Genomic DNA, 16,119 nt, shown 5'->3' on the forward strand with positions numbered 1-16,119 from the left:
TTTCCTTTTCCTATACATTTTGTTTAAATTGTTGTATTGAGTCTTGGGTATGTATGTATTATCCATATAAACAACCAATGGGGAACATTGTATGAATGTTTGCATATTAAAAACCGAAAGGTCTTCCACAAGGAAATGTTAACGAGAAAGATGGTCTGCAGGGTTTGCCTGTAATTTACCTGGTTTAAAGCAGAGGAAATGAAAGCTAAAGCCCGTGAAAATGTAGTCACTTAACCCCCATTTGGGGGTTAAGGCAGATGTGTGATTCGGAAAACCAAAGTTCACTCTGGCAACATCTTCTAATTCACTAAGATAGCTGGCCAAGCCCAGGGGATTCTAGAGTAGAGTTGCCACGAAAACTATCATAAATGTGGAACTACGCACACCTACTGAGGGATGTTTCAAGGAATTGGATTTGAGTGCTTGGATCTGTAACAGAAGGTCTTACTGTGCCATTATTGTGTGTCTGTGAGGGTTCGTTGGAGTTTTGGGGTACTTGCATATGCATGTGTAGTGAGATTAGGAGAGGGCTAGTCTGAATCTTTGCTCTTCCCCCTCCCAGTGCCATGGTTTCCTCTCCTTTGCTTTCCTAACTCTGCACTTTGTTTTTCTGGTGCTGTGCTCAGTAAATGAGTTTTGGAGTCTGTCACACATCAGGGTTAGGACAGGGGAAGGGAGTGCTGGCTTAAAATCGTAATTTGAAGATTATGGCAGTGAATTGTGTTTTAATTGAGTACTCTGACATAGAAAGCAGGTTGTGCAGTCCCTCTAGTCCAGAAATTCTCAACCTTTGGGGAATATATGGAGGAAGTTTTGTTTGTAACTGTTATAGTCACTGATTCTACTCATAAAGTATTTTGTGGTGTTTTCTAGTATAGTTTGGCTTGAACATTTACATATTAAAATACATACTGTTTTATTATATGTTACGTTCACTGTATTTTTCCTTTATATTGCAGTTAGAGTACAGTGGTCCCCTTATCCGCGGTTTTGCTTTCCACAGTTTCAGTTTCCAGCAGTCAACCATGGTCTAAAAATATTAAATGGAAAATCCCAGAAATAAACAATTCATAACTCTTAAATTACACGCTGTTCTGAGTAGTGTGATGCTCTCGCACCATTCTGCTCTGTCCCATCGTAGATGTGAATCATCCATTCGTCCAGCCAATCCACGCTGTACATGCTGCCCACCTGTCCAGTCACTTAGTAGGCCTCTCAGTGATCACTGTCATGGTATCGTGGTGCTTGTGTTCAAGTGACCCTTATTTTGCTAAATAATGGCCCCAAAGCCATTCACATAACTTATTAAAGTATGTTGTAATTGTTCTATTTTATTATTAGCTATTGTTGTGAATCTCTTACTGTACCCAATTTATAAATTAAACTTTATCATAGTTATGTATGTATAGGAAAAAACAGTATCTATAATTTCAGGTATCCACTGGGGTCTTGGAATGTATCCCTCTCGGAGGGAGGACTAATGTACTATCTTGATTTTTTTTTTTTGGTAATTATGTAAGTTTACCATTACTTTGAATTTCATTTTAGGTAGTAAAAAGAGAGTTATGAAATAATTGTTTAAAAAGGGCATGTGTTAGTTCTGGGATTTGATTTTACCCCACTTACAGCTAACAAATTAGCCTGTTACCGTTTCATGAATGTTGGCAGAAGACAGTATTCTTAGGACAGAGACAAAGCCCCTACTAGGCCAAGTGCTCTAAACGTTTCTTATTTTCTTATAAAATCTGTATGAGGTAATTTTTTTTTTAAATTTCAATTAATAACTATTTTATAGAGTTAAAAACAGACTGAAACAATTAAGTAATATGCACAAGGTTTGCTCAGCTAAGTGCAGAGCCATGACTGGAACCCAGTTTCTCTGAGCCCTTTCTCTTATCTGCTATATAATTATAAATGTAGTTTATATTATAAATGTAGTTTATAATTCTCTTAGAATCCCTGATTGTTGTGTAGAGAGATCTGTATATATCTTGAGATTGAGATTTTAAATTTTGTGTTCTTTTTTTGTATTCTTATTAATTTCTAGTTTGACAGATCAATTTCCGATGGAAGTGTTAAAATCTACGATTGTGGATTTTTGTCCATTTATGTATATAATTCTGACTTTAATTTACATATTCCAGAGCTATATTTGGAAGCCATATATATATATATATATATATATATATATATATATATATATAAAATTATGAGCAGAAAAATGATTTAATTATAGATATATACAAAGCTATATATTATATATAATATATATATACTATATACTATATATAATATATAATATATGTATTATATATAATATATATACACATATATATAGCTTTGAGAGATATATATTATGTATATAATTATATGTATATAATATGTATATCTCAAAGCTATATATATCTGTGTGTGTGTATATATATATATATATATATATATATATATATATATATCAAAGATATGTAGATTCAGGTGAATGAATCTTCTTGGTAAATTATTTTCCTTCTTTATCACTCTGCTTATTTTGCCTTAAGTAATGTTTATGTACTATTAATATTACTATATGACTTTTTTGGGGAGTTGGTATTTGTCTAATACAAATAAGGAACGAAAATCCCTTTAAGTGTTCTTAATTGGCTTTGTCTTTGGTGTGTTTCTTGTAAGAAGCATATAGCTTTAATTTGATTTTCTTAATTCTGCCTGATGCCCTGTCTTTTGAAAGCTGTCCCCCTGCTCTTGTGTCTGGAACAAATTCTAATTCATGAGTGTCCCTTTTCCAGAGTTTTATAGTTCAGATAATCTAGGGAGAGTAATCTGTCGAGAACCTGCATTATATTTTTTACTTTGCATGTAATAGAACTTCAATATGTACTATGAATTTCTTATAGCATCAACATGGTACTGATGGAGTGGGCTTTGGGGCACAAATATGTGCATTTTTGGTTCAAAGGACTATCTTAGAAAAATGATGTAGCTTCTTGGTTATTTAAATACATTCTTTGGTTTGGAGTAATAAGGACTAAGGCTATAGAGTTAAATTTGTGGCATAAGAAGTTGAGGGGTTGTTACTTTAAGGAGAAGTTGTAAAAATACAGATTTGGAATCTCAAGAAAGGACTTCTGTTTTATATAGAGTCACGTAGGCTGGGTGTTAGAATCTTAAACCAAAAGAACCGAGTATGTTATTGATTAAACTTTCTATCACTCTGAATATTCCCGTTTTTGGCTCATTATCTTATAGAAGAATAAAGTGCTTGGACAATTTGAAGTGCTGACTTGTTATGTATCATTGAATAAACAGTAAAATTATTTGGGGTGTAAGTATAATGTGACAGTTCTTTTTTTTTAAGTTTTTAGGGTAGAATTCTTGTCAATTTTTAAAATCTCAATAGCAAAGTAGAGCCATAAGGCAAGAGTTAGCAATAATATCTACATTCAAGGAGACAGAAGAGGAACCCCTGACTGTACAAATTCCTTAAAGGCTAAGATCTACTAAAAACCGAGATTTCTCTTTGGGAAGATTTTAAGAATGGCTGAGGTATTTTTTCTATAATAAATGGATTAATAAATGTGACAAACCTACCAAGGTAAGCCTACTAAGAAGCTTCATAGATATTAGGTTTATGTATACAGGGCTTTCAACATGCAGATAAGTACTGTGTTTTTAAAATTGATTTTTAAGAGTTAAAGCTAATATAAATCTCTTACAGCTATAAACTAAACCACGGTCCACGGTAGGAAGGACGTTCAGGTGCTGGACGTGGTATGTTCTACCTGGCTTTTCAGTCTCAGCTTTTCCTTACTAGCTCATTATTTGTCACATTTTTTCCACCTAAGAGAAGCCCACCTGTAGTGTGTAGCAAACCCTGGAAATGCTGTTGGGCAAGATGGCCGGGGCAGTGCCATCCCGAGTAGCGGTGGGGTGTCCGCTGCCCCCCTGTGACCACTCTGGCTCTCCTTCCGCGCAGTGCGGCTTCCTGCTGTGGTGCATGGCCCCCAGCCCCTCCAACGGCGCCGAGCTGCTCTACAAGCGCGTCATCCAGCCCGTCTTCCTGAAGCACCAGTCGCAGGTGGACAGTGTGGTGAATGACCTGAAGGACAAAGCCAAAGAGACTGCAGATGCCATCGCTAAAGAAGGTAAGGCCATCGCTAAAGAAGGGACAGCGTGGTTCACGTGTGAGAGGAGATGGGAGACATGGTGCAAACAGTGAGCCGCCCGGCCTTCGTGTCGGTTAGCTTTCCTCACACATAGGATCATGCGGGCATTTCTTTACCAAGACTTTGCCTGATGCCCTTTACGTTTCTCAAGAGCCATCCTCCATGCCACATGTAATGCACCTTTCCGTCAGCATCTCAGGAAAAATGACCTCCTTCTAGACAGAAGGCACAGCACATGCAAAAGCCTAGAGGTGGGAGCAGTATGATTAGAAGAGAATGATCCAGAGGGAGAAGAGGAGGAGACAAGTCAGAGAGGTTGGGAATGGAGGCTGGAAGGAGACAGGTCCTGTCATGCCTTATAGGGGACTCTGAAGGCTTAGCTCACCTGTGTGTGACACGGGGGCTGTGTGACACGGGGCCTGTGTGACACGGGTGCTACTGGAGGACTTTCAGCAGAGGAGCGATATGATCCATGCTGTGTTTTAACAGGAGCACTTGACCACTGTATTAAGAATGGACTGAAGGGAGACAGGGAGGTGTCAGACCAGTTAAAAGGTCACTGAAATGGTCTGGCTGCAGAGGCTGATGGCGGCTTAGTCTGTAATGGCAGCAGAGGAGATAAGAAGTCATTGGATTCTTTGTAGATTTTGAAGGTAGAACCAACAGGATTTGCTTATGGATCCTATATCCTTGGAGTATGAGAGAGGAGTCAAAGATGAGGCCAAGCTTTTTATCCTGAACAGACTGAAGTATAAAACTGCCATTAAGCTGGGAAAGACTGGGTATAACAGGTTAGGAGGGAAAAATAAGGAATTCAGTTCTGGGCATAACTGAGCATGTGTCTATTAGGAACCTATGTGGGGTAGCCTGCAGCCAGCTGGATATAGATATCAAGAGTTCCGGAGACAGGTCTGGGCTGGGATGCTAATTTGGGGGTCACCAGCATATACACAGTGCAGTAAGCATGAGGCTGAATGAGATCACGAAGGGAGTGGATGTGATTAAAAGAAAAGGAGGTCCAAGGACTGAGCCCTGGGGCCCCCAATGTTTAGAGATTGGGGAGATGAGAAGCAACCAGCAAAACAGACTGATAAGGAGCGGCCAGTTGAGGCAGCAAGGAAACCACGAGACTATGTTACATCGGGCCAAGTGAAGAAAGTGTTCTCAAGAGGGAGGGAGTGATCCATTGTGTCACTTGCTGCAGATCAGGCAAGTAAGGCTGCAAACCACCATTGGATTTAGCAATGAGGAAGGCACTGGTGATCTTGACAAAACAGATTTTGTGGAGTGGGGAGGGTAAAATCCTGATTGGAATAGATTTGAGAGAAATGGGAGGAAAGGCAGGAGAGAATATAGAAACTGTTTTGAGAAATTTCCTGCAAATGAGCAGAAGAATGGTGCTATTACTGGAAGAAGGAACTAGGGTCCTGAGGATTTTGTTCTTTTTTCCTTCAGGTGGGAGTAACAAAGTGTGTTTGAAAATGAATGGGAATGATCCAGGAAAGAGCAAGAAAAGGATACAAGTGAAAGGGTGAAATGCTGGAGCTCTGTCTTTGCCTAGACCAGAGGAGACAGGATGTAGTGCACAAATAGAGGGATTGGTCATAGGAGCAGGAACAGTTAGTAATAACGGAGGGACATCAGGGCTTATGGGTAAAGATGCTGGTAGGTAAGGATACGTGACAGTAGGAGCTTACAGAAGTACTTTTCTGATTGCTTCAAATTTCTCAGGAAAGTAGGAAGAAAAGGTCAGGTGAGAGGATAGGAAAGGAAGTGACAGAAAGAGGAGAAGGTATCACATAGTCGTCTAGGACTGGGGTCAGCAAACTTCTCCTGCCAAGGGCCAGCTACTTTAGTGTCTGCAGCCCGTAGGTGTCTGTTGCAGCTCCTCGGCTCTCCCATTGCCGTGCGAAAGCAGGAATACACAGCCCCTGCGTGTGGCTGTCATCTGCTGGCCCCTGTAAGATGGTGGGCGAGTGAATGGACGGGGACCGTGTCATGTGATTGCCAGGCGGTCGTAAAGGCTCACTTGAGATTTGTGTCCATGAATTCAGAGTGAAACTGGTTCATCTGTTTGTGTTTGTCTCCAGCTGCCTTCAGCTACATGGGTGCAGGGGCAGAACAGGTGGAGAGTTGTATCCAGGTTAGTTTTGTTAAGAACTCTGAAGTGAGAGCGGGACTCAGGAGTGGTTAATGTTTGACGATGGAATGTAAGCTGGGTGAGGCGCAAAGTGAGGAACAGTGGGAAAGGTGGTGAGTTCGATGGGTGATCAAGCCAGGTGGCGGGGGTAACAGAAGGAGTGAGCTACCACGGAGGTGGTGATGGTGGAGGCTGGGGAGTGGGACACTGAGATGAGAGAGGGACGGCAGTGAGTGGTAGCGACAGGATCATGAGTGAGCGCCTGTGGTGGGAGTAAGTGGGATGGAATAGAAAGGTTACTTAGTGGACGAGTGGAACTAAGAGGTCAAGATGTTGGAAGGATCACGTACATCTATGTGGATGTGGAAATCACCAATAAATAAAGCAGGAGTGGTATTAGGGAGTGACGCTAACTTTGGAGCTAAAATCTTACATAAGGAAGCAGATGTCAGAGATGACTGGGAAAAGGAATGCCGTGGAAGGTATCCTCTGATGACATGACAATGAAGAACAAGGTAATTCTTATCAGACCTCCAGGCCCAGTGGCACAACCGCCACTACGTGAGACAGCAGTGTCCTCAGGAGACAGGCTTATTTCTGTAGGTGCATGAAGGTAAAGGAAACACCCAGAGAAATGGATGAGCATAGAGGAGATTTTGCTCATGATGGGTCTTAAGTTCCAGAGGGTTTTCAGAAATTGGAGAAACGTAGGCAAAGGGCCTAGAATTAGGGAATTTTGGTGGTGTTGCTAGAGCTCTGTGGTAATTAGAAAGTGGTAGATAAGAGGTGCCCTGACCACTGGCGAGGGAAGATCCCCACCAAGCCAGTTCTCCGGCAGCAGAGATATCCCAGCAGTAACGTGTTCTGCCAATTTCTCCCTCACAGACCTCGCTCCTCTGAACTCCTGTTTCTGTACCGAGAGCTCCAGTCTACTTCAATATATTTTTCTACAATTTAATAATTTTCTTTTCTGTTCTTCTTTGCCCTTAGCCTAACCAGCAATCTCTGCTAATGTCATTTCTAATTCATCCACCTTTCTTAGCCTCTTGATTCTCTTAGATGTTAATATTCTAAAATCCATTTTAATTCAATTTTACCATGTGACACATTCCTAAACGGGTGTGAGAATGAAAATAAGGAGGAACTTACATGCTGACACATTTTAGGCTTTTCTCAAAGCTTCTGGATTCTCCAGGAAATAAATATTTACAAAGGGCTAGTTAAGAGAAAGGCTGCAATTTTTCCTGTGGTCAGCAATTTTAACAGAATGAAGGGAGAGCAGCTGTGAGGTGGCCGGTGAACAAGGCGGGTCTCCGAGGCTCTCACCACTGGACTCAGGCAAGCTCCATCAAAAACAGCTGCAGTTGTGGGATCTCACAGGAGGCCCTGGTACCTTCCAGAAAACCGCTTCCCACCCTCCGTCTCACACACCACACTCGTTCTTACAGCACATTCCAAGCCCCCTGGTAATTGGGAAGGCGGAGGCTTAGCATCCCACAGATGTAAGAATACTTCCTTGATGAATGTAGTGTCTTCCCACCAACTGAAAGCCTCGCAGCACACCCTTCCCATCCTGGCAGGAAATGGTGGCACAGTAAGAGAATATAAATATACCATCATTTCTGGGTTCAGGGAATGAAGCCTTTTTCTGACTTCTGTCACCACGGAATAGAAAGATGACCTGGTTGTCATCAGATGGAGACATGGGGAATTTGCACAAGTGAGCAGCCAGACACACACGAGCATTTTTTGATTGCACAGAGGGACACCATACACCCAAAGAAACTCTGCTGCTCATGATGCTTAAAGGACAGAGGGCTTAAGTGACATTGTCACCACCAGGGGACGGGCTACAAGACCTTGAAGAACTCTGCTCAAGTGCTCAGAGTTTGTGTCCTGAAGTAGTTTCTTGTCCATTTCCTGGAAACGTGTTTAGCCCTGATCACAAACCTCAGTGTGTTCTCTTCCGCACATGAGTCACCCCATTGTTATCTGGTAGCTCCAGTAAGCACAGAGCCTGTATAGCGAATCGTTTTGAAATATAATTTCCTTTCCTCCCAACAGCCAAGAAAGCTGCCGTGAATTTACTGGGTGAAGAAAAGAAGAGCACCTAAACCCCTGATGGATGAAACCTTCTTGCCCTCTCTGCACCTTCCTAGTAGAGCTCGATGTTGTATTAGGGACTGTGGTATAATCATTTTAATATTGTTGCCTTGGAAACATTTTTGATATATTAAAAAAAGGAATGTGTTGTAAGGTTTTGTTTTTGTTTCTGCCCACTTGTACTGCCTACATACATAGGGAGCATTTAAATGTAAATTTAATGGAGTGGGCAGTGTCCAAATTTTTGGAAAATATATTTTGCCTCTGGGTAGGAAAAGACATGTTAAAGTAAATATAAAGTAAAAGTATACATCCCAGAGGCTTTGTACTTCAGTAGGCTCTCTCTGCATGCATTTTCTCTGTACTTATAATTCAGGGTACTCTTTAAGGTTCTACTTCATGTGTTGTATGATTTTGTATTAAGTGTTTTTCATGTATTTGCGCATACATGTAGGTAGGGGAATGTTACTACCACGTGCTCACGGAGCGCACCTGCCAAACGCTGAAGGTTCCATTGTGCTGGTGTGATCTGCTAGACAATACTTCAGGAAATTCATACATACAAGTAATATTTCAAATGAACAGTGAAGTGATAAATGAATTCGCATGGAGGTTGGCCTGGTTGTTTTTCTAACATTGTGGCAGCTGAGTACTGGAAGTCACCTTGGTGATAAATGGGGACATGTACACACACACACAGCAGTAACCCACAGCTCCCAGGTCCCTGCAGAACTAGTGATCCTGTCTTGTGGCCTTTTAAATACCTGCTTACAAGCTTTAGCTGTCAGTTTTTGAGATGCTAAAATGGAAACCACCTCTGGTTTCACCTCCAATGCTAACATGTTGGTTTAGTCTTGTGTCTTTCCCAGTCTTTTTAAAACCCATTTAAGGATCCTCCAGAGATGCGCCCACCTCTGATTACATGTATGTTCTTGTTTATATCATTAGCTAGCAACTACATGCTAATGATGACACCAGGCTCTAAGAGCAATTGCGGGAGATGGAAAGGAAGTATGCTATAACCTATACTCTAGTTGGCAGTGGCTAAGTCAAAATAACTTCACCTTCTTCCTCGGGCCTTTAAGGTCAAACACAAGAGGCCTCCCTCTTTGCAAGTCAGAATCATTTGTAGTCCATGTAAATGCCTTCACCTTTACGCTTTGTTTTGATAAATTACATAACTACATAGTTTAAGGCTTTGTTTTGATAAATTGCACATAACTACATAGTTTAAGTATAGAACAAAAAGTAAAAATCAATGTCTCCAGCTTGATCAGCCAAGTAACATATAGTGACCATGACAACTTGTCTGGACTAGAAAAATGGAGCTTTACACCAGCCGTACTGCTGGGATCCTTCAAATTAGACTAAACTGAGTAAAACAAGAATATAACAAAACTACCAAGATTAAATATCCAGACTGCAAAATATTTCTTTAAGGTAAATAAAGATGATTAGTTTTCCTTTAATAACAGATTAAAATCATAATGATGTCTCATGATGTAAAAAATATTAGATATCAAAAATAAGGGACACCACCACCCACGTATTATAATGTGGATCAGGGCATTTTTTATTTCTTTTTTCTGAGAAAAATAGTGGTGATCATATGGCATCTTGTTAAACTTGCCTTAAAGGAAAAACAAAACAAAAACCTTTTAGAAAGCAAACAATTATTATTGAGAGTAAATCAAGACTTAGATTTTTTCTTTTTAAATGTGCTTCTAGGAGTATTTAAATCCTTTCCCCCATAAATAAAGTATACTTTTCTTGATGGCAAAAGAATGAAAATTAGCAACTTTTAGCATACAGAACATATAGTTAGTATACAGAACATATTACCAGGCAAATGGGAGGCATAAAAGTTACTACTGCTCATAGCTACTTACCGGCTAATACCAGTTTGAAAACGACTATACACATAGTAAGAAAACACATTTTGAATGCAAATTATTTTTTTTGATAGCTTTCTATTACAGGGCATTCCGGAAGAAATTTGGTATTGTTTTTGGCAGTCAAAGCATACATATTAAAGACAGGAGAAGTTAGGAGTTGAACAATTCTGTCTCAATTTCGATTTCCCAAGTAATCTATTGTATTCCATGGCTAGAATATTTGAAAACTAATTGAGCCTGCGTCTAGCTAGAAGCGAAGCATTTATTTGTACGTGAATGGTATTTGGGGGGTAAGTAAAGTTACAGAATCCCTACAGCCATTGTTCCTCAACTTTGAAAGGTTTCAGATCATCAGTTACTGCTACTCGGGAGTCTTCTGCCCACAGCCTGAAGAATGAGCATAGCCTTTGAGTAAGGTACCGCCTGTCCGGAAGATGTGATATATTACATGGAAATGGATGTAAATAAAGTTCCATTATCTCATTGAACTGTTTTATTTCATTTTATTTTATGGGGCTTTAAAAAAAAAACCTAGAATTTATGCAAAATCTGAATACAGGTTAACAAACTTTAAATACTGCTGTTTATCAATTCCTCACCTGACCCGTAATTTTCCCCTGGTGATTACTAACTGTTGGAGAAAAGACTCTCCCTACAGAAAACATACCAACCAAAAAAAGTTTCTATCAATAATTAGCACTAGATTTAAAGGAAATCTAAACCACTGCTTTCTACCCCTGTATTACATTACACACAGGTCTTATATGATAAAAGTTGGTGTACTATATATGCCGTGTCCCCGAAAATAAGACCTAGCTGGACAATCAGCTCTAATGTGTCTTTTGGAGCAAAAATTAATATAATATCCAGTCTTATTTTACTATTGTAGTGAAATAAAACTGGATCTTATATAAGACCAGGTCTTAGATTAATTTTTGCTCCAGAAGATTCATTAGAACTGATTGTCCAGCTAGGTCTTATTTTCGGGGAAACATGGTATTTTGATGTAGTAAACACTTCTTATATGTGCCTCCAAATTATCCTGTACTTTGTTTTGAGACCAAGAACGTAAGGATTTTATTTAAAGAGCCTGCTGCTGGAGGGTGTGTTAGCTCTGTCTCCTACATCTGCTTGTACATGTCTATAAACTATGTGTTTAGAATAACAGACACGACGCAGATCGTTAGCCATCAAATACTAGTCCTGTATAGTACAGCATGAAAGCAAATATAGTTGAGAATGACCTTAATTAAAAGTTTTTCTGGCTACTTGCCACAATATCACATCTCTTTATAACACACACCTCATAGAAATTAAGAGCAATAAGGAGGCACCTTGGTTAGATAGTGGTTGTCAAGGTTTAGTGTGCATCAGAATTGCTTGAGGGGAACAGGTTGTTAAAAAACACAGATTGCTGGCCCCATCCGCAACGTTTCTGATTCAGTAGGCCTGGGGCAGGGCTGAAAAATCTGGGTTTCCAACAAGTTTTCAGGATGGTCCGGGAACCACACTTTGAGTTAAAACCACTGGGTCAGGTAAATGCTATCTTGACGCTTAGGAGACAGAGTGTGTCAGACCTGGCCACACATTACAATCAGTGGAGGAGCTTTCCAAAAATACCATGTGACTCCACTACCAGAAATTCTGACAGTCTCCTGTGGTACCTAGGTGCCAGTATGCTATAAAAATTCTTAGGTGATCCTATTATGTAGCCAGGCTGACGGACCATTAGGTAGAGGCTACTAACGAGGCTGAGAATCCCAAATTCTGGCGAGTTTGTCTCAACTAGGGAGTTCATCTGATGTGTTAGTTTCCAATTGCTGCTGTAACATATCACCACAAATATATTGGCTTACAACAACACAAACTCATTAGCTTACAGTTCTGGAGGTCAGACATCCAAAAGGGGTTGGCAGGGCTGCATTCCTTCTGGAGACTGTAGAGGAGAATCCATTTCCTTGCTTTTCATCTTCAAGATTCTGCCTGAATTCCTCAGCTTCCGGGCCCTCTAGTAACTCCCACTTCTGCTTCTGTTTTCTGTGATTACATTGGGCCCACCTGGATAAGCCAGGCTACAAGCATACCTCCTTTTGTTGCACTGTGCCTTACTGTGCTTCACAGGTGCTGTGGTTTGTTTTGTTGGGTTTTGTTTTTTGTACAAACTGAAGGCAAGAACCTCCACAGCAGAAAGATTATGACTCACTTTATTGTGATACTCACTTTATTAGTGGTCTGGAACCAAACCCACAGTATTTCCGAGGTTTGCCTGTACTCTCTCCAGCTCAAGATCCTTAATCACATTTGCAAAGCCTCTTGTGCCATGTAAAGGAACATATTCACAGGTTTGGGAGAGGCATTATTCCGCCTATCCCACCTAGTCTCTGGATATAGATTTTGTTATAAAGTCATACTCAGTCTCAAAGTACCTGTAAAGAGCAATCTTAATGTTGGGAAGGAACTAAAATAAGGAGGATTGGTGAAAAACTACCCTACCCTATTCAAATAGAAGATTGGAGGTGTATCTTCTGGACATAGTAAGAGGATCTTTGGAGTGGGGGACACAGGCAGAGCTGAGGACGGAAGTTGTATTAAAAACAGAATTGAGTGATTAAACACTACTGAGACCCATTTCCCCACCTCACCTTCTCCCACTAGGTTCCCAGACCCTTATCCTCCCAGGAACTTGTTAGTCTTTTCTCTGGGAAAGCAGATCAGCTTAAGAGAAGACACCTCTGATCTTGGAAATTCCCCCACAAACATTTCAAGCCAGATATCCCTTCAGTGAAACTCAATTTACAGGCCTTTACGTGCTCAGAACTTCAATCAGCTGTTTGATATTTAACTCTTAAACCATCAATCTAAGGAAAGCCACTTAACATGACAGGGATCAACATTAAAACAAAGAAAAAGAAACTTAGAAAAGAATATAAATCATACCCTCTGAGAAATAAGAGACTGCATTCATGAAATAACAGAATGCTTGAAAAGGGAAACATTCAGATCACAAGAGAGCTTAGAGAAGTTGAAAATAAAGAAAAATGGAAACTTCAATAGAAGGGTTAGAATATAAAGCTGAGGAATTCTAGGCAATAGAATATAAAGGCAAATAAGTGGAAATAAGAGGAAAAAGAGGTAAGAAAATTTGAGGACTAGTCCAGCAGGTCCAATATTCAAATCTGGAGTCCAAGATCAAAACGGAGAAAAATGAATAAAATTTTCAAGGAAATTTCCCAGAACTGAAAAATACATTTCCAAATTGAAAGGGCCCTGTAAGTACCCAGCACCACGGCCAAAAAAAGACCCACACCAAGCACACTATTATTTCAGAATACTTTTATTTTGATACGGTTGTGGGTTTCAACAAGAAAAAATGTGGCTCATAAAAGATCAGGAACTAGAATGGCTTGAACTTCCAAAGCTTCAGCTGTAACAGAAGTCAGAAGACCACGAAGTAATGCCCTTGAACTTCTGAAATTAAGTGATTTTCAATTCTAATTCTATACCCAGCCAAAAAGCGTGAGGATAGAATGATGACACTTTCAGACATGCAAGGCCTAAGAACTTACCTCCCTTGCATTTTCCCCAGGGAGATCTTGAAGATGGGTTCCACAAAACAAGTAACCCACGAAAGAGGAATACACAGGATACACTGATACAGGATATCCAGAACAGCTAAGCAGCGAAGTCACACTCTGGGTGATGGTGAAGAGAACCCAGAATGAAGCCGGGCGCTAGGTCTCAGGGGTGACCACCTTATTTTGGCTTCTTTTGAATGAATAAGAATTTTAAAAAGTAGTGGATCTATGCCCTGTATAAACAGCTGTTCATTGGGACTCCTTTTAACCTTCCCTGGGATATTCAAATACTCGTGGTGATTATAATAAACCATCTTTTGAGATGATAAAATGAGAGAGAGATAAGAGATTAGAGCCAGGTAAAAGTCTCCAGTAGAGATTTTTACAAAGATGAAATTAAGAGCTGCAGGTCCCATCCTGGACCATCCCGGCGCATTCACACATTCCTCAAAGAGCCTGGGGCTTCAAAGACCTGCACTGCAGCCCCAAGGCTTCTTGAGGTCCATGTGATCCTGAGGCGGTTCACAGGTGGCCCGCTGGCGGTGGGACAACCCCTTCCCAGGGCGTGCGCAGGGGTGGGCAGCTGACCTTCTGGATTACATCCCCCTGAGCCTGGTGGTCCAGAGCTGGGGTGGAAAGGTGGCGCCTCGGAGGCTCCCAGGGAGGTGACTGTGTCAAAATTCTTGATAGAGACCTTAACCAAGACAGGAATGGGAAGGGCGTATGGAAGGTCTCACACCTCTGTCATGCGGAGAACCTAGAGGAAGTGGGGTTAGGGCAGTTCCACAGCCGTGGCTGCCCCTCTCTTTAACTTCCTCTTCCCCTCTTATAAAGTGCTTCCTCCATTTTCCTCTGAGCAGAAACCTCCACCTGGTTGGCCACGGTGGCACCTCCCGACTGCAATCTTTCCCCCTCCCCCCTGAATAAATCCTTTTAGCTGAGGAAAAGAAAATAAACTACCTGATGTGAACAAACTTTTTGAAAGGGCATTTGATAAAAATAGAAAAGGGCAAATAATATCTCCAAGGAAATCATGTCCAAAAAACAAAAATATCCATAGCATGCTTCAGTGTTTAAGTTTGAATGTGCGTTAAGAATCACCTGGGATCTTGTTAAATGCATGTGAATTCTTGGGTGGTGGGACCAGAGATTCTGCATTTTTCACAGGCTCCCAAGGGAGGCGGACCACTTTTGAGTAGCAAAGGTGCTAATGGCTCAGCTACAAATGGAATACGTGGTAATAATGCAAACTATGAATAGTGATCAAAATTCAGAAATATATTGGTAATTGGTAGGAGGGAAGATGAGAAGCAGGCATACGTGTGTTGGGGGTAAAGGAAGGAAAACTAAATCTTCTACTAGGATAGAAGGCCTAAAACTGAAACTATTAAAACTAGATGTCTCTCTATATTATGTACAATATTGGTAACAAACAATAAAGTCCTTAAGAAGTGGGCAAAGGATGTGAACATAAGTCATTGAAGTCAATACAAATGGTATTTCAACATATGAATAAATGCTCAATCTTGCTCATTATGAAGGGTCCCATTTTTCACTTGATTTGCAAATAAGTCGGTGATGCACTGCTTGCAACAGTATGAAGAAACAGCAATGCGATGTTACAGCTAGTTCCGAAACCTTCCTGACAATCCTTCCTGCCTCAGAACTAAAACAATTTTAGATTCCAGTCACCTTTCTGTGACAAATCTTTTAAGTTGGCTGTTCCAATAGCCATTCTCAACTTTCTTCTTGGCTGCCCCTACCATCAGGACTGGAAAAGCTACATATTCACTGTCTCAGCCTCCTTGCAGCTGAAAATGGACATGTGCCACAGTTCTTGGCAATGAGACACAAGTGAAAGTTGGCTGGGAAGGGTTTCTGAGAAATCTATGGCTTTCCTTTTAAAGGAGGGGGGACAAATGTGGCTGGCACAGCTATCTTTTCTTTCTGCCTTGAACTCTGATGTGATGTCTGGTGCTGTAGCAGCCCTTTTATAAGCTTGAGACAACAATCCTAAGGATGTTAGAAACATGACATGGATAGTAGAGTGGGAAGATATAAGTGCATCACTGAGCAGGTGAACCAACACTGATGTTTGGATTTCATATTACTTGGAAAAAATTAACTCCTTCTTAAGTCCCTCATTGTTTCCTGTTATACAGCCAAACACATTCCTTAGTGATACACTTTCCTAAAGAGGGCTGCTCTGAATCATGTTTTGCACATACTGCCCCAATACCTATAAG

General features: G+C 40.7%; 1 protein-coding gene across 1 annotated transcript in view; it reads left to right on the top strand.

The window, feature by feature from the left end:
- The window catches only part of REEP5 (receptor accessory protein 5), a 36,434-nt gene extending 25,648 nt beyond the window's left edge, over positions 1 to 10,786 (top strand). The window contains exons 4-5 of the mRNA XM_019727792.2: positions 3,971 to 4,139; positions 8,365 to 10,786. Of these exons, the coding sequence (XP_019583351.2) occupies positions 3,971 to 4,139; positions 8,365 to 8,414 (219 nt within the window). The 3' untranslated portion in view covers positions 8,415 to 10,786. The remainder of the gene's footprint in view (positions 1 to 3,970; positions 4,140 to 8,364) is intronic.
- Positions 10,787 to 16,119: the final 5,333 nt, after the last annotated feature.

The sequence above is a fragment of the Rhinolophus sinicus genome, linkage group LG03 (genome assembly GCF_036562045.2).
Source record: "Rhinolophus sinicus isolate RSC01 linkage group LG03, ASM3656204v1, whole genome shotgun sequence".
Taxonomy (NCBI): domain Eukaryota; kingdom Metazoa; phylum Chordata; class Mammalia; order Chiroptera; family Rhinolophidae; genus Rhinolophus; species Rhinolophus sinicus.